The 27,662-nt window shown below is 41.4% G+C and overlaps 1 protein-coding gene across 1 annotated transcript in view; it reads left to right on the plus strand.

Moving 5' to 3' along the window:
- The first annotated feature begins 7,696 nt into the window (after positions 1-7,696).
- The window catches only part of EFEMP1 (EGF-like fibulin extracellular matrix protein 1), a 53,516-nt gene continuing 33,550 nt past the window's right edge, over positions 7,697-27,662 (plus strand). Inside the window, exons 1-2 of the mRNA XM_083175903.1 lie at positions 7,697-7,902; positions 17,574-17,658. Of these exons, the coding sequence (XP_083032029.1) occupies positions 17,581-17,658 (78 nt within the window). The 5' untranslated portion in view covers positions 7,697-7,902; positions 17,574-17,580. The remainder of the gene's footprint in view (positions 7,903-17,573; positions 17,659-27,662) is intronic.

The following is a 27,662-nucleotide window of genomic DNA, read 5'->3' on the forward strand; positions in this document are numbered from 1 at the left end:
AGCCAATATGTGCTGACAGGCGGCATTTTTTATTCCCTACCATCCACTACGGCGTGGTGGGAAACTTAGATGGTGTCAATGTCAACTGTGTCGACATTTGGTAAAAAAAAAAAAACATGAAAAACTCATCTAAGGTCTGTCTACCTTCAATGGTCGACCCAATGCATGCCAACTTAAATTGGGTGGACCCCCAATGACCCATAGCCCTTAAATTCTTTCAGGGGTCTTGTCTTGTAGTGTGGAGTCAGATACAGTATGTGATTGAAAGTTCAATATATACGGAAAACAAAAGTATTTTTAAAACATTAAACATTAAAGCACATTTATTTTTATAACACATAAAATCACATCATATTGTAGCCAACAAATATATTCAGCCACAATGGTAGGAAACAGAGGCGTTGCCAGGCATGAGTCAGTGGCATGTAGATGGAAGCTAGTGACTATTTATTCATTTATATTCTTTTATCGCAATTAGTTTTCTCTATTAATACCAACTAAAAACCTACAATTTTGTAGGAGAGCAAAATCTTGCCTTACTGATATTGCTAAAATGAGGGCCAGCAGCACAGTGTGAAAGTCAGTAGCTAACCTAAGGTCAGGGCTGGATTTGTGCCAAGGCCCGTCAGGCACCGGCCTCAGGGCGGCACCATTTAAGGGCGGCAGGCAGACTGACATTCTGTTAAATATTAGCATGGCACAGCAGGTGGGCAGCGGCGAGTGATGAGCGCCGCAGACATGAATTATCATATGTCGGCGGCAGCGCCGCTCGTCACCCGCCACTGCCCACCCACTCTGCCATGCACATTACATCACCGCTTAGTGGCTGGGTCCGAAGGTCCCCCTGCACGTCCAGAAATGGCTCAGGCTCACTGCTGCCTGCTCCTGCCCATTGGCTACTCTACACACACAGTCTATTGGCTGCACTGTATCCAGCAACTCAGCTGAGCAGCGCGCAGATCCTCCCTGCGCTCAGTCAGTCACAGTGTGAGAGCCGGAGAGAGACTGACGGAGACACTGTCCTAATAAGTGCCTCTCTCCCTCCGGGTCCTCCGTACAGTGAGCAGTCCAGAGTGCTTAAAAAAATATTAAGGTGGGCTAGTTACATTTTAATGAAATATATAAATAACAATGTATATACATATATGATTACATTAAAATAGGGGGGGGGACACAAAAATGTTGTGCCTAGGGGCGGCCTGACCGATAAATTCGCCCCTGCCTAAGGTCACTTCATATATTCAACAAAAATGGACTGTGAGCCTGGTTCAGGACTGATTGCCCGACTACATATCCGCACAGCGGCTGATTATTAATACACTGTGCGTGGAAACAGCCCTTAGTACGCACGGGCGAGGCCATCCGGCGACAAAGTCCTGCAGTTTATCTATATGCACGGTGTTCGCAAGGTGATTGATAGGAATGCCTAGGAAAACACTGGGAGTGTCCCAGAAAAGGGTAGGTGTGTCTGAGCATTGTAGGGAAGCTCCCGGCCAAATATGCCTCTTTGCCTCACACTGCTGAGTAAGTCCAGGGCTACGCATGCTACGCAATGACTTGTGGACAGTATAAAAATCATTCGATGTGAGCCTGGTACGATTGGTTTTGGGCATAATTGCATGGCTGCTAAAGGTTGCGTAGCCATACACATCAATTCGCACATCATGCACATTGATCCACAAGGCCGGATTTAAGTCTAGCAGGGTGGTGGCTTAACCGAATGCAGGCTGCTGCGAATTCGCTGACGTGAGATCAGGTCTGAATCGGGCCCGAAGAACATCCCGTTCAATAATTTTGACTTTCAGTCAGTCAAATAGAATCATTTAACACAGAAAGATTTGAGTAAAAAAAAAAACGAATCTCATATGGCTCTTGATAATCTATAGAATAGTCTTTGGAAGGGTGTGGTGTATAGGGTCAATATTCATAATATCTACATGAGAATGTTGACATGGTCAAAATGTTGACAATCACTATATTGACAGTTATCATAAGGACACTGCTTCTGGATACTGCCCACTAAGGAGAGGCTGGTATGTTGGCAAACATGATGCATTTTTACTTGATATACCGGCTTTTTTCTGGTGAAACGCATCAGTGGTGCCAACCTACCAGCCTCTCCTTGGTGTATCCATTCAATCCAACCTACAACGCTTCAGTTCAAAATTGTTCCGGACCAGATATCAGGACCATCAGCTTCCATAGGATCCATTGAAAAGCAACTCACGGGTACAAGAATCACCCCCCTCCCCCCCCCCTTTTTTTAAAAGAACTCTCCACTCCATTGCTCAAAGTTGAGCCAACAAGTAAATGAGAATTTACACATAGTGAGTGTTTGAGACTTGATTCTAAGGGTAATGCAACAGGATTCCAGAGGTCACCCTTGGAACGGGACTTTGCACATAGTGAGAGACTGCACTTAATTATTTTATTATCAATATATGCCTATTTTTATGCCTTATAATTACCATTATTATTATTAATATTAATATTATTATTTTATTATTCCTTTTTGGAAATTGTTTGACATGAGCAAAAGCTCTGGCGGAGACATGTGATGCAGCAGAATGTGGTCATCATTCCAGAGGAAAGACTCCGGTATCAGAACACCGGGGCCTGAAATCCAAACAGTTGCTGATGCTGGAACATTGACACACAATAGAATATTGGAGGGCTGCTTTAATAATAATGTATTAATTATCATTCCCACTCTCGAATGTATATTCAGAAAGAGGACAACTAAAAGCCATGTGAGCAATCAATGTAGGATGTTATCTAAAAAAAATAATAAAAAAAATAATGTTGATCAAAGTTAACTAAAAATTCGATGAGGAAGATATGTGCTGCCAATTACATCAAACAGAGACTTCCTCTGTAATGGTAGATAACTGTGGGGATGAACTAATATTGTGTAATGATCATATTAACAACTACTGTATAATGATGGTGACAACATCTTCCATATATGACAATGATTACCAGCACTGTTTGGTAGCTTAGTTTGCCCAAACCATTAAAATATTTTAATTTGTGGAAGCCAACAAACCAAGCAATTCAGCCATAAGTGTCAAACCATGCATGTCTTTTTCAATATGCAACATATTCAGTGGGAGGACCCAAGAACAATTCCAACATGCATCACTTTTTATTTTGGGTTTTGCCAAGATTGTGTGTTTTTGATGGGCAGCATACTTTATATTACTGTATTTTACTATGTTATTTATTTTCTTCTATATATTGCAAGATACCAGGTCATCCGTCTGATCTTCCTTTATTGTGTGATTGATATACAGTGTATAATCATATATTACTGTATTTTACTGGGGAATTTATGTTCTGTATTTTGAAATGCAATCCATCCCCAATTCTTCCTTTTCATCATCCTTGTTGTATGTATTGCAACAGATAAATAATTTAATCATTTTTAGCAAATTAATGTAGCTATGAAAAATGGCAGGTATCAGAAACTTGACACTCCAGACACCATGGTATCTTTTGTATCTACTACTGTATAAACAGAAGAACATTTCACTAGATACCAGCCTGGCTGGAAGAGTTGTTATTGGTGTAGCTCAAGATTGGGGCAATTCCTGGGAAACAGGGAATGTATTCAATTTATCAAAATGGATGTAACTTCTTGCTCCATTTTTTTTCTAAAAAAAATTCTCCATGTTTAATTGAGATGGATGTTGCAAGCCAGTTGCACCTTGGTGCGTCATTGCCATGACCCCTTGTATCGGCTAATTTTAGCAAGTGCGAGACCAGGGAGGCATTTCGGTGAAGGAGGACCAAATATAGAAGATGCTGTGGAAGTTCTGGACATTCAGTGGTTATGCAAGAAAGCTTATAAGTCACCATCTTCAAGTAAAGTATGATAAAGTCGACAGTCAGGTACATGACCCTGGCCAGCAGCACACCCCTCTGCCAGACCTATCATGGCACCCAAAGCATGCATCCTACTTGAGCTGACCTTGTTATGCCACTTAATAATGGAAGGATTTATTGTAATATCTCTCAAAGACAGTCAAGGCTAAGGGCGGTATTCAATGTGGGGTCACGCCGTAATCCTGTCCCGTTCTTGGTCTGCTCGACCGAGAAAATGCAGGCGAGATTCAATGTCCCGCCTGCAACGGGATGAAAAGGGGACGTGGTCGTGAGCTGCGGCTAGGGAAGGTGCGAGCTACAGCCGGGAGCTTGTCACTTCCCAGCCGTTTTCGGCAGAACGAACCCGACTGCTTGTGAAGTCGGGATCGTTCTGCCTAGCTCCCCTGTTCAATGCTGTCTGGGAAGACAGCATTGAATAGGGCCCCGTAGCCATCTCCCCGTCGAGAGATGGCTGCGGGTGATTGAATAACCCCCTAAGTCTCTGCAAGATGAAAATAATCATCACTATACATATGACAGTCAATTATGACACAAAAGTAATATGTCAGATATAAAACAGTAGTTTGCAACAAGGTAAAAATGATGTAATAGCAATAATTCTAATAATAAAATGTGCTTTTTATACAGTATTATTACTGCAGCACATATTTGACTCTGAATAGGAAGTATGCACTTTCTCAATTATTTCAATATACAGTACTATTCTAAATGTACAATAACCTTCATAAAACACATAATGAAATAGCAGAACACAGTATTATTCAGCAGAAACCTTGGACAGACCAGCCATTTACTTTAAAGAGAGAACATCAAGTTCTTTCATTGGGAAACTATGTTGCTGAGCAACAGTACAGTAGCTTTAAGTGATAAGTGGTAAGGAACAATAAACACAGTTCCACTTTTAATAACACAGTTATCTCTAGCACGACACAGTATAATAAGCTCAGTCCCAAAGTATACTCTAATCATTTTAAGATGTTCTCACAAAATGGCTGCCTTCCTTTACCGTGCTCAGTCACTGGTTTAATAGGATCTCAAACAAGACATATATTTCAAGTGTTCCCTGAAAACTCACCTCTTCAGGCAAGCCTATCATATTTAAGTTCTGCACGCATAACCCTCTGAGGCACTTATGTATTATATAGCTTCCCTTCTGGACTTGGTGGGACTGCTATGCTATTACTGGTGCCTGTCCTTGTGTTTTCCTTCCTGTCCTTGTAAGCTTGCAGCAGGGCCCTCTAACCTCCAAGTCTGTCTGTTGTTACCCAGTTTGTTTTATCACTGTCTACTATTGTAAAGCACAACGGAATCTGCTGCGCTATATAAGAAACTGTAAATAAATAAATATCCTGCTGTTATCTCAGCCTCTTGCGCATATTATGGCTACATCATGGTTCCCCACCCCTCATTACTCTGTTCTCTGCTTTCTTTCCCCCCATTCCCTCTTGATTCAGTGTTGCTGCTCACCCTGTACAGACTTCCTAGCCTTCTCTGCCCTCTCCTCCAACCCATCCTGCTGTGCTATCCACTGCTCTATTTCCTTTCCAACTGCAGCTGCATACTTACCTCCGAGCAGGTGTCTTCATCTCCTGCTATAGCCTGTCCCATCTTCCTAGCTGGGGTGCCTTTGGAGGGATGGCACACATTAAATTATTTTGTGTATGCATTACCTCTAGAACAGTGATTCTCAACCTCGGTCCCCAGGACCCCCCCAACAGTTCACATTTTCCAGGCCTCCACACAGAATCACGAATGAAATAATTAGCTCCACCTGTGGATCTTTTTTTTTAAATCTTTCAAAATCTTTTTGATTAATGAGTACCCCTGTGCATCTGCCGGGTGACCTGGAAAATGTGAACTGTTGGGGGTCCTTGAGGAACGAGGTTGAAAACCACTGCTCTAGCAGCTATGCCCACTTAAAAGCCAAGAATCATCTTCCTGCACCAACTGACCTGCCTCTAATTAAGCTACATCAGTTTTCAGAAAATATATTGTACATTGCTTTAAGCTTGCATCCTTTTTCCCTAAAAGCATCTACGGTATCTATATTTTAACTTTGTGATTGGCATTGACATGTACCATGACCATTTGCTCATTTCCACCCTCTCCCAGCAATCTATCAACCCCATCTCTTATGCATATATGGTCCTGGAAACGAATTAGCCTATCTGTCTTCTTCAATATTAAATCTCCTATCACCTATCACCTATCTAGCCTTACCATCACTCCTAGTCCAATCTCATTGGAGAAGCAATTCGCTAGTGCCTGTGGGGAAATACAGTGCTCATTATCTCACACCCCTATTATTAGATGTCATGTGATTTGGATGGTTATGTATGGTACACAACAGAACAATTTGGCCTCAAAACACCCGATCTAGATACAATCTAGAATCTAGAATGTATGTAAATTGGATATGTTTCGGGCCATTTCTGATCCGATTCCAATCCGATGCGCGGCCCCGTGGGTCGTTTGGTCATTTTTCAGATCCTACCTGCAGCAGGTAGGGTTTGAAAATTACCCCTTCAACTGGGTACCGATTGGGCTCAGACTGGGAGAAGATCGTATGCAGATCGTGTGCAGATCGTGTGCTTCAACAGATTGCGAGACAATCGTACGATCGTCTTATGATCTGCTCCTGATCTCAATCGTTCTGGTGTGTACCAGGCATAAGACAGATCAACTTAGCATGGATTGGAAAAGGGAAAGGTGGAGAAATGACCAATAGAAACAAACTTCTAGCTAGCGTTTCTCAAGTAAAATTAATAAAAAAGAGAAAGCCAAACTACAGTACCCAAGTCACACTAGCAGTCCAGAATTTAAGGCTAGTCATACTTGAGCAGAGGTGACGTTACTAGTACCTACGTTATTTTAATAAAATCAGTGCTGAAGGATGGAAAACACTAACATCTGACCTGTCAGGGGTGAATTTTCTAAGATGGGCGTTATATTGATGACAGAATGTTGCCCATAGCAACCAATCAGATTCTACTGTATCTATTATCTTCTAGAGGGTGGAAAATAAATAAGAATTATTATCTGATTGGTTGCTATGGGCAACATCCCATCTTCACTAGTCCTCCATCTTAGTAACTTTACCCTGCAGTGTGCCTTAAGGACCAAGGTTGGGAGGTACAGATCTATAATATGGGGAAAATGTACTAATCCTTGAATAGTGATAAAATGGAGAGGTATAAAGTACTAGCCATTCAGCTTTTATCAGATTTCAAACACAGCCTATAATATGTCAGTTAGGAGCTGATTGTCTGGTACTTTATCTCTCTGCACTTACCACTCTCCAAGGTTTACATCTCGACCCAAGAGAGGTAGAAGAAAATTGGTTGCAACTGTATGGGCACATATCAACTTTTTACATGGCTTGATACCTCCGACATCACCCTCCTAACATCTCTGACACCTTTTTTAAATTGCGGCCTGGCCAACAACCATTCCATTATAACTCTACTACTATTTTGAAATACCGTATTGTACAGTTTACACATCCATTGAGAAAATTTCTTCAACACACATGCTGTGTTTCAAAGTCGAGCTTTGGACAAAAATCTATGTGGCTTATGTCTATGAGCAATAAAAAAAATCGGACATTCTGTATAGTGTAGCACATGAAATGTCTAATTATAAAAATATAACATTTTCTTATAACTATGGGTCATACTGTTTTCATTGGAAGATCCAGATTGCATGTGAGCTGGCAGGGTCAGTTAACACATCACATATGCTTAAATAATGGGAGGATATGTGCAAGAGAGAGAGAAAAGAGGAGTGTCTTTAGAGCCAGGCTGAAATGAATACCTCCTTTCAACACAGTATCCACATGCCTGAAGCAGCAGAGCGTTGATGTGATCCCTCGCTTCTCTACTCCCTGAGATTGCCTAAATAGTTGCACACCCTCCTGTGCACTGCAGGCTTTTATCCCATTCCTGCTTTTATCTTCCCACCTGCAACCGAAATCACGTTTATGACTTCCAACTGGATCATATACTGACCCATTTTAAAGTAAGAGAATGAACTCTTTCATTTTATTATGCACAAAGTTTATTTTTAATTTCACATTTTTATATGAAATCCTTATGGAGAATTGTATTTCTTTTTTGTTCTTATTTCTAGACTGTGCAATTTTTTTTCCTAATGTTCAGGTAACTTTGAAACATTGTTCATTGTTAGATTGCAAAGTCTATCTTTATATTCATACATCAAAAGTATTGTAGTTATAGATAGTTAGCAAAACAGTATTTTTGAGTAATTTACAGTATGTATGTGCCAGCCATGTATGTGCCAGCCATGTACAAAGTCATGCCAAGTTAGCGTGACTTACGAAGTATAATCAAGTATGGGCAACTTTAAGTTATTGTAAGTGCAAAACTTGGCACCAACTACATATCATTTGTTGATTCAATTGTTAATTATATTTAAATGTTATAAATTCATCGGTTGTGACTGATTTCTAGACATGATTACCTGTTATGATTTAACATAATTGTATGGTACATAATTACTTTAAATTGATGCAGCATTATTTTCCTGTAGCCTATAAATAATTATTACATTATTGAAAGGTAATTTTTCCTAAATCTGGTAACAAGCACATACTATACCTACACTAATACCTACAAATACAATTATTTCAATAGTATGTATGTAACCATTGAGCAGCATTATTAATTACATCTACACTAGACATTTTATTTGCTTTTAATTACAATATTCAATGTGTTGGTGCTTTTGCTATTTAAAACGATAGTTACATAAAATGCAAACAAAACTAACCACATCAGGACCATAAATACCTAAAAATAACTACATAATGAAATGGTGACTGCAAAATATATTGCAATATATTAAACAGAGGGGAGTATGAATATATCCTTACCACAGGGTTGTAGATGCCATTGTACAAACCAAAGCAAACTAATATAATACTTCACTGGCCTCAAAAGGGTCAAAAGTCACGAAGGTCTTCATATGTGGTCCTGAAAACATCTCCCAGTAGACACTTGAAATTGTGCCCATTGTGAGTTGTGCCCAATCCACTCACCTGTGACAAAAGAGAATCAAGCATTCTGACTAAAGGATAATCAATATTTTATTGTATTCTACTCAGACAGATTTTCGAATGACTTTGTTGTATGATAAATCTTAAAATACTGTAATGGTCAAAGTGTTGTGTAGAAGGTGCCTAATATATGATATTACCATATTCATATATTTTTATATTTTTCAATCTGGAAGATGCTGGCATTTTCCAGATTGAGGGAGGTGGAGGGGGCAGGTTGAAGGCATGAATTGCACCCTAAGAGATCTATGGATAGGTGAGAATGTGACCAAAGGTTTGGAGATGGTAAGATTAGGGAGTTCCAGGTGCAAAATGGTAAGGACATTTTTTTCCCATAAGGCCATGCTCCTTGACAAAAGGTAATGACCTCTTTATAGTTCCCATAATATGCTTAACGTGTTGCCAGGCATGATAAATGTAAAATAATATCTAGTAAGTGCGTGTGAGGGGCAGTAGGGGTAGGCAATTGTTGTTCTGTTCGTACTGGGAGACAGTATCTAGAATCTGCCCTGACAGACCCCTTATAAATTATACTCCCACCAGTTACCATCCTGAAATCTCCATAACTGTTGACTACTCGACAATGTACCCTACCCGACAAGCTTGTTACCTAGGGGTCATCTTCGACTCTGAACTGTTCTTTGTTCCCCCATTCAATCTGTCTCCAAATCATGTTACATGCATCTAAAAACATATCCAAAATACGACCCTATTTTACACAAGGCACTACTCAATCTCTTATCCATGCACTCATTGTATCCCTTATTGACTATTGCAATAGTCTCCTAACTGGTCTTCCCAAGAACAGACTCTCGCCACTGAAATCTATTGATAAATGCTGCTGCTAGGCTGATCATCCTAGCAAGATGCTCATTGTCTGCTGATCCGCTCTGCCAGTCCCTCCATTGGTTGCCTGTATTTTACCGTATTCAATATAAAACACTTCTACTCTATATAAAGCTATTAACCATACTGCACCAGCATATATCTCTCTACTTATCACAAAATATCTCCCAAATCGCTCTCTCTGCTCTGCACAAGATCTGCGTCTCTCTTCTGCACTGATTACTAGCTCCCATTCAATATTACAGGACTTTTATTGGACTGCTCCCACCCTATGGAATGCCCTTCCAGGCACAATAAGACTCTCCACTAGCATCCAAACCTTCAAGCGTTCCCTGAAAACTCAACTCTTCAGGCAAGCCTATCATATTTAAGTTCCACACGCATAACCCTCTGAGGCATTTATGTATTACATAGCTTTTCTTCTGGACCTGTAACTTGGTGGGACTGCTATGCTTTTACTGGTGCCTGTCCTTATCTTTCCCTCCTATGTCCCTATAGACCAGGGCTGGGCAATTGCGGCCCTCCAGATGTTAAGGAACTACACATCCCAGCATGCCTTGCATCAGTTTCAGCATGGCCACATAGCAAAACTAATGCAAAGCATTCTGGGATGTGTAGTTCCTCAACATCTGGAGGGCCACAATTGCCCAGCCCTGCTATAGACTGTAAGCTTGCAGCAGGGCCCTCCTACCTCCAAGTCTGTCTGTTGTTACCAGGTTTGTTCTATCACTGTCTACAATTGTAAAGTGAAACAGAATAAGATCAAAAACAAAGCACAATTAACAATTAACAGCACAAATCTTAGTTAACAATAAGCTGGGAAGTGAGTAAGAAGAGATGAGTTATAGATTTAAGGTGAGTAAGAGAGCTGTGATTTAAATGCAAGAAGGGTGCTGTGAGAACAGGAGGGAATATAATTTTCAATCTCTATTTGCAACAGCGACAGAGCTACCAACACAATATTTATTTACAGTTTCTTATATAGCCCTGCACATGGCAACCAATCAGCAGTAAAGTGACATCTATAATTTGCATATCATAAAATTATTCAGAGCAGCTGATTGGTTGCCATGGACAACTTCTCCACTGGCTCACTTCTCCTCCCTTATCACTCTTCATACATCTTCCCCAATGCTACTAAACTACAATTGTATAAGGATGGCTCTTAAATGATATAGCGGGATGTTGTAACATCCGCAGCCCCCTTCGCCGGCTACCCCAATTTTAATAACAGCATCTGCTGTAACATATGCCGTTATTAACGCAAGGGACAGCTCTTGCGATAAGAGCTGTCCCTTGCGATGCGGTGACGGCACTGGTTTTCCGGGTCTGTGACCCGGGAGTCCATCTGCGCATGCGCAGACCCCGGCCGCAGGGCACGCTGAGAGGGATCCGTGACGGATCCCTCAAACAGCGATGCGGTAAGAAGCCCATAGGCTTCTGCAGGGAATCGCCAGCTTTTGCTGGCGATTCCCTCCACAGCGCTAACACTGCGGCGGGCTAATACAGCATATAGAAATGCGGTAAAAACCCCGATAACTGGGTTTTTACCGCATTTCTGTGTTAAAGAATCGCCCCCTTAGCCTTTCAAAGATTGTATACAGAGCTACACACAAAGCAATTGCAAATAAACAGACAATTAATAACATAAAGTTATTTTTCAAACATTAATTCATACCTCCCAACTGTCACGATTTTAGAGGGACAGTCCCGATTTTCGGGTCCTGTCCCGCTGTCCCACCCGCGGCAGGCATTGTCCTGCTGCGGGGGGTGACAGTTGGGAGACCCCCAATCTAGTAGAATAGACGCTGTGCGCATGCGCACAGCGTCTATTCTCGTATGAAAATGAGGTCGCGGCTAATTTGCATAAGCCGCGCCCTCATTTGCATACGCCCCGCCCCTTTTCGGGCGCATGCGCACAGCGTCTATTCTCGTATGAAAATGAGGTTGCGGCTAATTTGCATAAACCGCGCCCTCATTTGCATACGCCCGACCCCTTTTCGGGCGCTCGCCGCGCGAGTGTCCCTATTTCATACGGACAGAAGTTGGGAGGTATGTTAATTACACAATTAACCCTTTAAGTGCAAACAATGCTGTGAGAAATCCTCTAAACAACGTTAAAAATGCCAGCGCCGCTCTCAGCCACTGTTCTTTTTTTGGGTGCAATATTTAACTAAACTTCAATGAATTGACTTGGCTGTATGTGTATTTATTTATACTAAGAGCACAGTCGCTGTGGGGGTCGCCGGCATTTTAGTGGATATTTTGAGGCATCGCTCACAGCGATGTTGGCACTCAAAGGTTTAAAGCACATTTTTAATAGCGCAAAACAAATTTAATTAAGTCCCTTTAACAGTGTGCGATAAAATAAGTTCTTATCATTGATGCTGATCACGTGTCTTTGATTGTGAATCTCCTCTGTGTTCTATATATAAAACACTGCTGAGTTATGCAATGGATATTGCCAGCAAACAGAAACTTCACGTAGCAGGGAAATTAAATCAATGTGACCCGACTTTGATGTTCAGATGTCAGGGTGTACTTATCACCAGGGACTCTTTCCCTTTTCAGTCTGGCTCATTTTACAAAACATCATGAATAAAAATATAAAGGAAGATATGACTTGCAAATGTTATGGAAAACTGTTTCTATTAAAACACAGTGAGACAGTTTCACTGTCTTCCTCAAACATTTCTAATGGATTATCCTTTATACTGTCCATCATTATATTCCTGAACCACATGCCTGCCGTTGTAGGACTATATTGGCAATATCGGTACAGATAATAATGTATGTGCCACCATCTAATGTAAGCTTATTTAAAACCAGAAGAGTCAAAATATCACTGATCTCATAAACCCAAATTCTAAAAATGCAATAAACCTTCACACACCCACAGAAGAATCGAAATGAAAAAAAATAAAAATAAATAAATAAAATGTATGTTGCTGACATATTTTGTTTGTTTTTTTGTTATATTTGTAGAGCACTAGATACCCAGTAGCAGCAGTGAAGCTAGACTCTGCCACCCCCTCAGCTCCCCACCCCCCCTTCCCCTCCTCCCCACCTCCATCTCTCCTTCCTTACATGTTCATGAAGGGTATGTTCTGTACTGTGCTGTAAATTTATCAAATAATGTTAATGGTCATGTTAGGTGAATCAGACCTCTCCAAATGCCCATTTTTTGCCATCAAGCTCTTCTACATACCGCCACTATGCCATCAGACTCCTTCTTCTTAGATTCCTTTATATTCTTCTACATGCCTCTTATATGCCATCAAACCTCTCTTCCTGACCCTTATATACCATCAGTTTGCTCCATTTACACTTTATATAATATCACTCTCTTCTATCTAGATCACTACACATGCCCCTTATATGCCATCAAACTCTTCTACCTGCTCCATACCACTTTACATGCCCACTAAATGCCAGGACTTCCGCATATGCTTCTTTTGTGGCAAATCATCCACATGCCTATTATATGTCATTGCATCAGATTCCTCCAGAGGCCTATTATAATACAACAGGCCTATTTTGTACCATCAGACTCATACCTCTCATAAGCAATGTATACTACATGCCCTAATATTCAATCAGACCCAAGGGCAGATGTATCAAACTTCAAAAGTAGACAAGTAGAGAAGTTCCGCATAGCAACCAATCAGCTTCTAGGTATCATTATATAGTACATTATAATAGGTAGAATCTGATTGGTTGCTATGAGAAAAGTTTGATACATCTCCCCCTCAATGTGTAGTCATTACTTGACCATCCTGGCTCAGAAGCTAGCGATGGCAGGAACAGGGGGGCGGGGTGGGCAACTTCAGTGTTAGCATGGGAGGGGGATCAAGGCAGGCAGGGGGCTGCTGCATGGGGACGTACCCACGAAAACGCTGGGCGTCCCCATGCGAATGCAGGCGGGCGGCTGCCTGCCAGGAGTGGGCAGCTAACATCACAGGACGTCACCTGCCCCCGCCCCCTTCTCGGACCAGATGCAGCAAGTTAGGTCAGCCCAGACTGACTTAGATTGCGAACAGGGTAGAAATCATTCGATGGTCAGCGACCATCAAATGATTTTGGCCCCGTACGCTACCCTTCGAATTGATGTTTATGCAAAACATCCATTCGCAAAGCAGCAGGGATGTGCAGACCGCGGCAGGGTATGGGCGTTCTCTGGGTGGCGTTAGTTGGCTCGCTAAGCAGCAACGGTACGCTGCTTAGCAAGTCAACCAGAATCACCCCCAAAGCTACCATGGTTAATTGAATCAGATCCAATATGTGTTAAGTAATCCTTACTATGTGACATAATATCTTCTGGTAGATATTATATGCAGTGGCAGAACTCCCGGAGGCAATGGAGTCATCTGCCTCCGGGCACCATGCACAAACTTACGCCACTGATTATATGGTACACTACAATCCAACCTCCACTATAAATAGCTAATTAAATAGTCTATTCTTGGTACATAGGTTAAAAAATCTACTTAATCATTTTCTGATTTCCACATACAGATCTGAATGACTGAAATAATGAAAACCCTTTTTTTTTTTTTTTTAGTTTTGAAGATAATGAATTCCTGACCTATATATAAAATAAGCTTAGTATGTTTCCGTTACTCAGAAATATGTTTCCTGGAAGCATACCAGCATAGATGTTACAAGAAAGGTGCAGATGTCCAGCATATTCAGACACCTTCATCCTACAGTATCTCTAGCGCTCAATAGCTGCAAACCTTCCCCTTTCAAGGCAAGAATGAATGCCTCATTCATTCATGGTTATTACACTGGGAAATGACTGAGAGCTGAGAATTCTAGTAATATATAAAAATGAGATTACAAAATAATTTTATATACCACAAACCGGTGCTATACGAATTGCCTCAACCAGGGCTGCCATCATCATTACAGAATACCGTTGTTGTATTTTGAAATAGTGCTTGCTGGAACCATTTTTTAAGTAAATATTGTTGAAATTACAATGTGTTACCATCATCAATTGTAAATACGATAGTTATACTGGTCTGGACATAAAGGGCAGTATTCAATGAGAAAAATTCTCCGTGCATGGCGAGAGATTTTTTCTCTCGCCATGCACTCGCCCTGTTCCGGAGGGCTCGCTGCCACTCCTGCTCCCACTATTCAATGTGGTTAAGACTCGCCGCCACTCACGGCGAGTCTTAACCCCTGCAGCGGACGAGCTGGCAGGGAGCCGGGGGACGGTGGCAGCCAGGGAGATTAAAGTCTCCCTGGCTGCCCCAGAACATATGTGGAGGGGAGGAGGGCTCCCCGGGACCCAGGCAGCACAAGCTGCCCCCCCCCCCCCCTATAGCCAGCGGGGGACCCAGAATTCACTGCACCCGATCGTGCATATGTAATGATCGGGTGCAGTGAATATATGAATATCTAATGAGCGGCTCGAGAGCTCCGGCCCCCTGCTGGCTGCTCTGTGTAAAAAAAAATAAAAAAAATTAAAAAAATATATATTTTTTAAATTAAATATATATTCATGTGCTATAAGCACATGAATAAAAATAACATGCCCCTTCACAGAAAAAAAATCCTGATTTTTTTACACCAAAAAAAAAAACCTTTTAGTTTAAAAGGAGGGACACGGCGAAAATCACTTAAAAAGATGGCGAAAATATCACATTGAATAGGGTGGTTCACTTTTGGAGAGCAAAATGCTCCTTCCAACGCGAAAATAGCACAAACTCGCCATAAAACACGGCGAATTTTTCTCATTGAATACTGCCCAAAGACCAGACACATAAGGACAGAGCGCATCACAAACCCGATAATCTTTATCTAGATGATTGTTTGAGCAGCAAATGAACAAAACCATGCTGCTACAGGTGGGGAGGATGTTACATGTGCAGAGAGAGTTAGATTGGGGTGGGGTGTGTTCAAACTGAAATCGAAATTGCAGTGGAAAACAATATAAATGTATTTGCTCCCCTGGCATTGCCACATGGTTTGTTCAAAGTCACATTCTTTTTGCTTTACTGAATCTGTTCCTTTCTGGTGCAGTGTGAAATGTATTAGAAATGTATTGGTTGTCCTGGGAGGTGACAGTGTGGTGGCTTGTAAGATGCGCAGAGATGCTAACGTGTTATTTTAGTGTGGTAGACATCATGCTGAAACTGGTTGCATGCAAATAGGCTTCATCGCTCATATTGGAGTCCATGTTTAGATAGAGAATTTGTATCTAGCTTGGGGTTAGTACAACTTGGTGCAGCAAATGGTGGAATTTAATGATGCACCAAGCAGTATCTGGGCATCCAAAGAATCAGAATCTCTTTATTGCCAAGTATACAGTGCAACTCAATACACAATACACCAGGGATTTGTTTTCGACGACTACTGCTCCTAGACATACATGACAAGTAATAACAAGTAAAAAGGTGCTTCAAAGTGGGCTTCTGAGTCCTTACACATATATGCACATTGTAAATACTGTATGCCGGGGCGGATCCAGAAGAAAATTACAGAGGGGCATCATGATAGGAGTAGGGGAGGGGGTAGTCAACAGAGAGAGAGGAAGGAAGAGAGAGGGAAGAGTGTTACAGGGAGGGAGAGAGAGGGGGAGAGAGATGTAGAGAGTGTATGCTGTGTTGGAACAGGAACACCTTCCTGTTGCTTGGCTCGGGTTATGGGTCCACCTCAGGAATGCCTACTTTTAGGCTGTGCGCTCTGGGAGATTGCAGCCAGCTAGAGAAAGCAGAGGGCGGGGCCGGTGGGTGTGCTGTGAAAGGGGCAGGGCCAGAGGTGGAGCTCAATGGGACGTGGCCATTTCGACTGCATCATTGTGGCCACGTCCCAATGATGCGGTTGCACAGCAGGGGACGGGGCCACGGATGCAATTTATGTCGCCACGGGAGGATTGTGGGAGGCTGGAGGGATTGTGGGGGACTTTCCCACCTTTCCAGGGATCCAGGAGGTGCACCTGATTTTCGGGAGCCTACCGCCCATTCCGGGAAGGTATACAAGTATGGTCCACCTTGGTAATGGTTCTCCTCAGGGCCAGGGGCTCAAGTAGGAAGATGACAGCCAGGATTGACTCCAGGTGCCTGCGGGTGAGCAGGTGGGTGGTATGTAGTATAGTACACTGTCATCCAATGCTGCACTGTAACTCCAGCTTCTGTCCCCTGTGCGGCCGTTCCCAGAATGCAACAGGGGGGAGGGTTCCACATATCTACTCTGTATCCTTATTTGTATGGATGGATGGATGTAAAAAAAAAGTAAGCATTATAATTAAATTATTAAGTATTTTATGGAAATTACAGTATTATGTATGACTGAACATAGTATTTCTGCTGAAAGGTAAAAATGCTCAGTTATATCACTTCTTTTAGAACTTTAACAGAGTGGCTTGGGTTGGTTGGGGACCTCCTAATTCAACAGAGGTGTTGTAGTTTTGAAAATGAGGGTCTTATTCATAGGTGCACTCAGTTTCATGGGCAGTTGTGATTTAATTTGCAGGCAACATGTCAAAATATACCAATGGCATAGCTGGTGTCTTGAGCGCAGAGATGACCACCGCTGACATCTCCGATCTGGAGCTGAAAATGGACCCAACATGACTGCATTTTACTATTCATCTCCCACCTCCCCCAAGTGCTGTCTACACATAAATAAATCCTCTGTGTGTGTTCTATCGTTCATCGATTGCTGCGCAAGTTCAGTCCAACATCGACATTGTGGACTCTAAATCATGTACGAAGTTTGTTTAAAAACAAATAACACACTAATTTTGTTTTCCTTCAAGTTTCAGCATGTTGGGGATTTTGTTCTTTGCTACATTGATTCAATCAATATCAACACAAGAGACTGAGGAGACCATTACATACACGGTAAGAACTTAGTACAACAATTTAAACGCTAATTACAGTTTAAGAATAAGTTGAATTCTTTAGAAAATTACTATTATTTTGTCCCGTGTATGTCCATCTGTGTCTTTCATGTGTGTTTTGTGAGATGGGGTAGTGGCATCCCTTTCCTGAGCGACAGCTGATAGTATGTCTCACAGTGCCAAAAGGTGGAGTGTCTTCATGGGAGGAGGTGGCTCATCCTCAAGACCGCCCATTTTCATCTCTCAGGGTGTACGGGAGATGATGGCTGCCTCCAGTAGTGTAAAGCATCTAAAATTAGAGGTAAAATTAATTTCACTCTATCAAAATTCTGGTACATTTACCATAAATCCATTGCTGAATTCGGACTTAATAACTAAACTTAACTTAAACTTAATAACTAAATAAATATTTGTTGATGCCTACAGATTGAATCACTGTATGTTCTATGTTCGCACTGTAATTAGCCTTATACTACAATGGGTGTCATTTTCAATAAATGTAGAGATTTAAGTCTAATTTGCTTAAAACATCAAAATTCGGAAACTAAAATATATGAAGCAAATTCAGCCGTGTTTTGATGTCTTTGGGACTGAGCATTTGGCGAGTATTACACTAGCCGAGGTTGTCACACGGGTAGGGGAGGGAGAGGGGCATACAGGAAGCGGCAACAGGGTAATACCCAGCATTTTATGTGCGTCCAGGGCAGCCGAGAGGAATGCCGGGCCCTGGTAAAATGTTGGCGGCGTGGCCTAAGTGTGGGAGGTGTGGGCACCTCCCACACTTATGTCCCGCCCCCAAAATGTTTAGAGGAGGGTGAAAGAAAACTCTGAAAACTGTAATCTCAGCAGCAGCACACACCTACAGCATGTGCTGTGCAAGTGTGTGCTGCTGTTGGTACCCGGGAGGGACGGAGGGGGAAGGGAGGGGTCGGACCAGGGCCCTGTGGGGCCCCTCCAGCAAGCCTGGGCCCGGGTAATTAGTACCCGCTCCCCCCCCTCTCGGCTGCCCTGTGTGCGTCCCCATGAAAACATTGGGCATTCCCCTGGAAACGCGGGCGGGCTGATGCCTGCACAGGGCGGGAGGCTGACATCACATGACATCAGCCGCCCTCCCAGTCTTTGGTCAGGTCTTCGTCAATAAAAAAGTCAGCCTAGACCGATTTTTATTAGTGAATGGGGGAGTAAGCATACACATCCATTCGCATGCTACCAAGATGATTCCACGTCACTGGGGGTGGGCGTTCAGCTGGGTGATGTTAAGCCGCTTGCTAAGGAGCAACCGCCTGCACTTGGCAAGTGATACTGAATCAGGCCCAATATATGTTACATGGTAAAACTGTAAAGATACTCTGGTCGAAATTTAATAGGATGAGAGATTAGGAAAATGAGAGATTTGCGAAGAATTCTCCAGTTTTTTAAAGCGGCAATCATTTACACTGCAGAATCAAACTGGTTTTGCAGTGTAAATGATTGCCGCTTTAAAAAAAATGAAGATCTTTACCAAATCTCTCACTTTCTGAATCTTTCATCCTATTAAATTTCACCCACTACCTCTCAAAAGGTCCAATTGCGATCATTATTTTCCATGTGTAAAGTTATTATTTTGGAATGACTAGATAGAAACGTGTAGGAGTTTTCTTGTTTATTGCTATTGTTTTAATGAGATGCCTTTGGATTACACAACGAGCCTGAGGAAAATCAAAGATAAGTTAGATAAAATAGCTATGACCAAACACAGAATTGTGTGACTGGAATCATCCCTCCCAGGGGTCTTGTAGTAAGAAAACATGTTTTCATTTTGAAAGGCTAATTTAACATTCAGCTAAAGTTGCCAAAACACTCCACACATGACATTTTTTCTGTGCGTTTTTCCCCCCCCAAGGGCTTCATCATACTGCATTGAACGAGTGATTCATTTTCTGTAGCTTTCTTTCTACATTATTGCAGAATAAACACTTTTTAAAATTTGCAAGTTCAGGTGAAAGTTAGGAAATGGGAAACGTTTATAATTTATATGCAGAGCCTAAAACGTCATGTATAGTGTAGTATTACATTTCCTGTGCTACACTGTTTATGTTGGAAAACATGTTTTAAAGTCCACCAGATACCGTGTTGTGTTCTCTGGATACAGGGAAAGCCAAGTCAGAGATATCTGCTTTATTTGACAATACCAAGAGAAGGTCTCATTGGTTAATGCTGCTGTTGTCAGGTGCACTAAAGCTTAGCAACCAGAAGCTAGGGGGCAAATTTACTAAGTTACTTTTCTTCTCAAAATGAAAATACGTGCTGTTACCCATAGCAACCTATCAAATTCTGTCTATAATTTTCTAGGATGCAATTGAGAAAGTACAGACTGGATCGGATTGGTTGCTATGGGAAACATCACCTCTTTTCATTATTAGAAGCTTTAGTAAATATAGCCCTAGAGGGAAAATTACCAAAGTTTTATTTTTATTGATTTTTTTTTTTTTTTAGAAAAAACAATTTTTATTGATTTTGTCAGAACAAAATTGTATACATCTTTACAAAGTCATGGAAATTTTCGAGACACAGCTTTACAGCCAGAGTAACAAGAAAGTATACTTTTCTTACTATAAGCTGAATGCATTTGCCTCGCATTAAAGCAATTATCAGTTATCAGAGGTAATTCTGATACCATAGCTTGAAACATAATATCTCCTTCAATGGTCTTCACAAATATAACTGGTATCGTGTGAAGCATAGCTAACAAATATCCTATGCATCAAACCCCATGACAATTACAACTACGTATCCCTCCCTTCCCTCGTCGCACCCACGATCGAGGCTTGATGCAACTTAAGTACCTGATATAGACCTAAGTAGATACCATAGGTGCCCTCAAAAGGTTTCATAACATGCAACTGGGCAGCAGCGTGCAGTGAATTTATATATGGTCCCCATTTAGCATGGAACTTCTTAACACCCTCCTCCACCGGGGCAACTCCTTTCGAAATCAATCAATTGTGTTAAGGGTAATTTGACTTCTTGCAAAAAGGGGTGGAGAAGGGGGAGATCCAATTCCTTAAAATAATCTTTTTATCCATAGTCACCGTAACATATATATTATAGATTGTAAGCAGGGCCCTCCTACCTCCATGTTGGTTTGTATCTAACCAGTTTGTTTAATCACCGATGTTTCCAATTGTAAAGTGCAACGGAATATGTTGCACTAGATAAGAAACTAAATAAATAAATAAACAGTCAAACATGGAAAAAAGTTTAATTTTCCACCCATGGAGATTCCAATTAGAAAAATTTGCACATAGCATTGCCTAGAGATCTTTGTCTAAACATAGGTTACATATTTTATTAATAAACATCTTTACTTTGTCCCAAAACCTCCTAATTTTCCCACAATCCCACATATGGTGAAAGAATGTTCAAATATATACCCATATCAACCTGGTACAAAATATTTCCTCTGAGCCTGGAAATATAAGCCTGGTGAAATGTCTTTTTATGGACTTCTTGTAGCACAGCAGAATGCAAAACATTTAAAGTTTTTTCCATATGTTTATGCAACACCATAGCAGAAGTGGCAGATGGAATATCCACTAGCCACCTAGGCACCATGGCTGACCACACTGCTTCAAAAGTAGAGGGAAGAAGATCTGGGTATAAGTATCTAAGTTTATAAGGACCTGTGGAACTTAATATGAATATAGATTGCAACGGATCGTAGTTATCAGTCCTAATCATGGGGCTAGGGCGAGTTTGTATATAGTGCCTCACCTGAAGGTACATGAAAAAATCTTTATTAGGTAAAGACAATTTAACTGACAAATCCTGAAAGGTCAACAACTGGCCTCCTGGATCAAAGACATCTTTGACAGCCATGATTCCCTGTTTCTTCTATTGGGTGTAGCCAGAATCTGACAACCCTGGAGTGAATTCAGGGATTCCCCAAAAAGGAGCAAATTTAGTGTTCTGATGAATACGACCCAAGGATTTATTAATACTCAGCCATGCGGAGTAGGTATCCATAAACAGAATATTATCCTGAACTTGCTGCAGCAATTCCGCTCGCGGAACGTGAAGTACTGTAGGCCCGCCAAGGAAAATGGCAACACCAAATCATCCTCCGGAGATTTATATGTATAGTGGGTGGCACCTTGAAATCGATCTAGTATATAACTCATAAATACCGATTCATTAAAGGCCATAATATTAGGTATACCCAGACCCATCCACATTTCTAAGATATAATTTATGTCTAGAGATACGCGGTTTCTTGCCCTGCCACAGGAAAGAAAAGAGGTTCTAGTAACTTTCTGTATATCTAAACTTGACAGTCTAATAGGGAGCATCTGAATACATCAGACAGTTTAGGAAATACTATAGACTGCAAAACAGCTACTCTCCCCAAAAGGGACAGTGGAAGAGATCTCCATACATCAAGCATCCTCAAAATTTCAGCGACAATAAGGGCATAATTCAAGTAATAAACCTGGAAAACATTTCCAAATAAATGAATGCCTAGATATTTAATAGACCGTATTGAAAGTTTAAATGGATGTGAAATCTATGGGGACAATTCTTAAATATGAGGGCCGATAACCTATAGGGAAATCCTAAATGTTTTTGAGGCATCCATGTAGGATGGGAATCGCCACTGACGGTGTGTCCCTATATCAAGGGCAGTTTCTAAGGTAAACCAGATCACAGATTGGTAAGAAAGACAGATGGGCTGTTAGGACTCTGGGAGGCACCGCCAATCGTGACCCCTGACTGTTGCCTCTCCTCGCGGTCGACGGACACATGCGGTGCTAGACTTCACCTATAACATCCGCATTCAAAGGAGCTGGTTATGCCGACTCCAACCCCGATGCCGCCAGGCCTTACATGGGACAACGTGTCCTTTGAGGCAGGGAGAGTGCAAGAGGAGAGCTAACTAAAGAACCACACAGGACGGGGTACCACCAGAGCCGGACCGCGGTGCTCAATGCAGTGCCCGCATTGAGCAGTTTATTAAAAAATCTAATCAAGTGGAGCAGGTAATCAATACTTGAAAGTTTGCCATGTGTGGCTGAAAGACATGTATAATCCCTCTCCATTGGGTTTAAAACCAGTCAACCATGTGAAGTTGGTTTGAGAAGTATTTAACTCCAAGAATAGGCTGTGGGGTCTTTTAGGGACATCCGTGGAAGGAAGAGTCACCAAATAAAAATCTCCTCCCACTATCAAGCAGAAATCATCGTAAGGGTATAGTTTAGACAGTAATTTGCTAAAAAAAAATCTTCTTGGGGTATGTATTGGGGGCATACAGGTTACAAAAAATATATTGTCCCTTATGTATGGAGATCTCCGCTACCACATAACGCCCCCAGGGTCTACAAAACACTTACTGGTCTTTACGCCTTTAAGTCTTACGAGTAAGTATGGCCACCCCTCTGGCCTCAACAGCAAAACCCATTGCCCCCAACGTCTGTCTGATGCATCTCCTGGAGCAGAACTAAGGTACAAAAGGAGCTTCTTTCTCTTAATTCTGAAGTTGATTCTGCCCACGTTCCTCAAGCAAACCTTTACAGCAGACATATCATCTGAAACATATGGTAACCGTTAATAAATTGAGCATCAAGTCTCGATTCCCTCCCCCATATCCCTTCCCCCAAACAAAACGGCAAACATAAGAAAAGAAAAATCAAACTAGCAATGAAGGAGTGATCCTTTCTTAGCATCTAGATCAGGCATTCCCAACCACGGTCCTCAAGGCACACCAACAAAGCAGGTTTTGTAGATATCCAGGCTTGAGCACAGGTGACTTAATTAGTATCTGAGGGATTCTAATTAAACCATCTGTGCTGAAGCCTGGATATCACTAAAACCTGCACTGTTGGTGTGCCTTGAGGACCGTGGTTGGGAATGCCTGATCTAGATGCTATAAGTAGCACTTTTGTACAAGTATTTTGCATTGCAATAAATGCAGCAGCATACAAAACAACACAATAACTAGCTGGACGGCTGCCGATCCCTACTATAAACTAAATATGGGGAAATGATCAATTAAAAAAAGAAAAAGTAGGTAAACCATAATATGTAGTAATGGGTAATAGCATAATACCGGCCTGTCACTTATCAAGACATCAACAGAATTATGTATCTGTATTGTTACTATAGTAATGGGCATGTGAACATTCTACTATGGTAATAAATTACTAAATATGTAGATTTCTCAGAGAACATATAAAAGTAGAAAAATAGGTATGAGATGTTTCCTATCTGAGAACAGGTCAGTATGAGGTGGCTGAGGAGTCCGCGTCCAATTGGAAGTTCTCCCGTGTATCTTCAGGTGATGAAAAATCTTTGAAGGAATCACCCTCAAAGACAAGCAGTCGTGCTGGATACAGTAGGGCAAACTTGTGGTTATCCTAAATGAGCCTGCCATAGGATCAAGGAAAACTCATTTTGTGCACTAGTAACTTCTGGGGAGTAGTCCAAAACAGGTTATGTGGCTTTTATAAAATGATGGAGTGCTGGCCCTTTAAGAGACTCAGGTAGTCCTACTATGCGCAAATAGTTTTTTTCTTGACCTGTTTTCAAGTCATCTAATTTGTTAAGCACAGCAAGATAAGATTTCTGTAAACCTGAGGTGTCAGCCTTAAGATTTTGTACATCATGAATGGCCCCTATTTGTAATTCAGCAGAGGTGACCCTCTGTGTAAGCTGGGACAAATGATCTTTCAAATCATCATCATGGCCTGTTTAAAAGTGGAAGCTTGTTCCTGGAACATAGCGGCAATGGTGTCCTTTATGAATGTAACCATGTCCTGATATAAGTTCTGTGAAGGGAGGGGGGAGCGGCAGCCCTGCTTGTATCTGCAGTATCTGGTACCTGTAGTGTGCCATGTGGCTGTGCTTGTGGGGAAGTCAAGGCTGCCATTTTGAATTTCTGTTGCACAGCCTGAGTCCCCTTATGCTGCTGATTTCTCAGCAGGGGAGAGTAGAATCTCTCCATGCAGCGGTGAGCCGATTCCGGGACCGTTATATAGCCTTCCTGCCAGGTGGAGCACTCAGCGGTGAGGTGAAGGGCGCCATTACCAGCCATGTGTGCCTGATTTTGATTGATTTTAAACTTCAAAACATTATTGTGATTTATGGGCTAAACGCATATTTACGGACAGATGATATTTTTAAATATTGATTTTTAAATGTTAGTAATTGTGCACTTAAGCACAACATTGATTTATGGTGCGTACACATGGAGCAATATGATCGCTGGCAATATACTGCTAAGTGTCCCGTTTTCATCAGCAACCAGAGATGGTCGCTGATAAAAATGACACACTGCCTGGAGAAGAGGCAGGGGGAGTCACAGGTCGGAGGAGCAAGCTCCTCCAACCAGAGACCATTAGGGGCTGAAAACGGGAGCGTGCACTCCAATTGCTGGCAATATGGTCGCTCAGCGACCATATTGCCAGCGATATATGCTGAAATTGCCCCCGTGTGTACAAAGCTTTAGATTGATTTAAAATCTAAAAATAAATGATCTTTTGTAAACTTACTCCTATGGGTAAATCTACTAAGTGTGAATTTATAGAAGTAAGAGATGTTGCCAATAGCAACCAATCAGAGTCTACTTGTAATCTATCTTGCACTTTCTAGAGCAGGCATGTCCAACGTTGGCCCTCCAGATGTTGTGAAACTACACATCCCAGCATGCTTTGCAATAGTTTTAGCATTCTCTAATAGCAAAACTGTGGCAATGCATGCTGGGATGTGCAGTTTCACAACATCTGGAGGGCCAACGTTGGACATGCCTGTTCTAGAGGATACTAGCCAGAATCTGATTGGTTGCTATGGTCAACATCTCACTTTTCGAAACTTTTAGTAAATTTTACCCCTTAGTGTCATAGACAAGTAAAAGCTAATAATTGAGTTTCAAACAAAGAGTACAAACAAACAGGATTAATGGGATGCACTCATCCTGCCACAAAATGGGTAAGTAAAAACCAAAACTTTATTAGAAAATTGAGTTAAAAGAATTTTGAATTAAAAGAGTTAAAGAAATGAAAAGAAATTAAGAAGAGTTAAAAGAAATTTCCTGAGTCTGGTACCTTATATTTAGAGTTAGATTGCTATATTTTAAATTTAATACCTCTTCTTGATTCTAGTAACAATGCCCTATATTATGGTTACTGAAGCGAAATATAACAAAGTTTATTAAGAAAAATAAAGTTTGTTAGAAAAAGAAATGAAAGAATTTATTTATTTTTTCTAACACTATTTTTCTTCATAAACATTTTCATACTGTATTTCACTTCAGTAGCCCTAATATAGGGCATTTTACTAGATTCAAGAAGAGATATTAATTAGAGATGTCCAGGTTCGGATTTACTCAGTTCTTATCACCAAATTATCGCAAGTTCGGATTTTTCCGATTGGCTACCGGCTGTCATGTTTTGGATAGCCAATAGGATCCCGCTGTGGGAATCGAGTAAATCCTGGTAAAACTAACCACCGCACATCTCTAGTATTAATATGTACACATCTAACTTTAGATATACAGTTTTGTACCAGACTCAAGAAAATTCTTTTAATTCAATTTTCAGTTACCTATTTTGTGGAAGCATGGGTGCATTCAATTAAACTGGTTTTCTATGTTCTCTTTGAATCGCATATCATTTTGAAACCCGTGAATAGAACCAAGTGTAATTTATGTGGCAATAACACACACATGTGGATACTGTAGACTCCTCTGATACTACAATTTTATGATATTATCCTAGTCTGTTGACATCTGTCAGCATGGGCACCATATTAGTGTACTGCACTTCGGGCACACTATAATATTCTCCCTATATACCCACTTGCATCATGAAGTAAGAACAAGTTGGTTTAAAAATATCATGAAAAACTTGTGTCAACCTTTTCGTGTGCCTACCTTAAGTAGACACCCGTAAACAGAATGCTATCCGGAGCCGGGAGCCAGACTTGCGCTGCCGGTTTGGCTTCCGCCTCCAGATAGCGTTCTGTTCACTGGGTGTCTACTTAAGGTATGTTTCCCTTGTTTTGTTGTTTTTAGCCTGATGACAAAGCCCAAGTGGCTTTGAAACGTTGCTTTAATAAAATTATGGATTTACCTGCCTAAGAGAAGTATTATTGGAGTACAGCACCCTCACTGGGTATATATATATATATATATATATATATATATACATGCAGGGTGACGGGCGGCACTCTCGGTCCTTAAATAGCGTAGATACAACGTTTCGATATTTAATCGTCTTCAGGTACCTGAAGACGATTAAATATCGAAACGTTGTATCTACACTTGGCTGTGAGACTTTCTTTCCAGACATCTCACGCTATTTAAGGACCGAGAGTGCCGCCCGTCACCCTGCATGTATCTATCCCCCTGGGGAAGGCACCCGGCAACATAATACCGTACATTGGAGTACCTGAGTGCCGAGCAAACCGTCCACATACATATATATATATATATATATATATACCAGTATTCGTGTGCGGCGGCACTCGGACAAAAAAAACACAGAAGCAGGTAAGATAAAAGGGCAACGCTGTCCCGAAACGTTGGTACACCTACCTGCTTCTGTGTTTTTTGTCCGAGTGCCGCCGCATATGAATACTGGCATATATCTGGCTGCCATTGTTGGCTACCCAGCTCGGAGGACACCAAGTCTCTTGGCGAGACTTGTTTGCACCATCAGTTGGGAGTGCCGTCTCAGGCATACATATATATATATATATATCTTTGTGGTACAGGATCGCACTCCATCCAACAAGATGCAACTCCTAGGGTGTCATCCAGAATAAGCAAGCAAATTCATGTATATACAGGAAGAAGGACGCACTCTCCAGGTTTTTATGCAAATAAAATCAGCTGTGTATTTGGCATATCATAGAGGATAATTAGTTATACTCAACGTAACATTGCGTTTCAGTCCAATCATGGACCTTCCTCAAGAGTTTCACAGCCGGGGCATCAAATACAAGGGCACAGCAAGGACCACACAGCTGTAGGAA

The sequence above is a fragment of the Crinia signifera genome, chromosome 3 (genome assembly GCF_055691185.1).
Source record: "Crinia signifera chromosome 3, ASM5569118v1, whole genome shotgun sequence".
Lineage (NCBI taxonomy): Eukaryota > Metazoa > Chordata > Amphibia > Anura > Myobatrachidae > Crinia > Crinia signifera.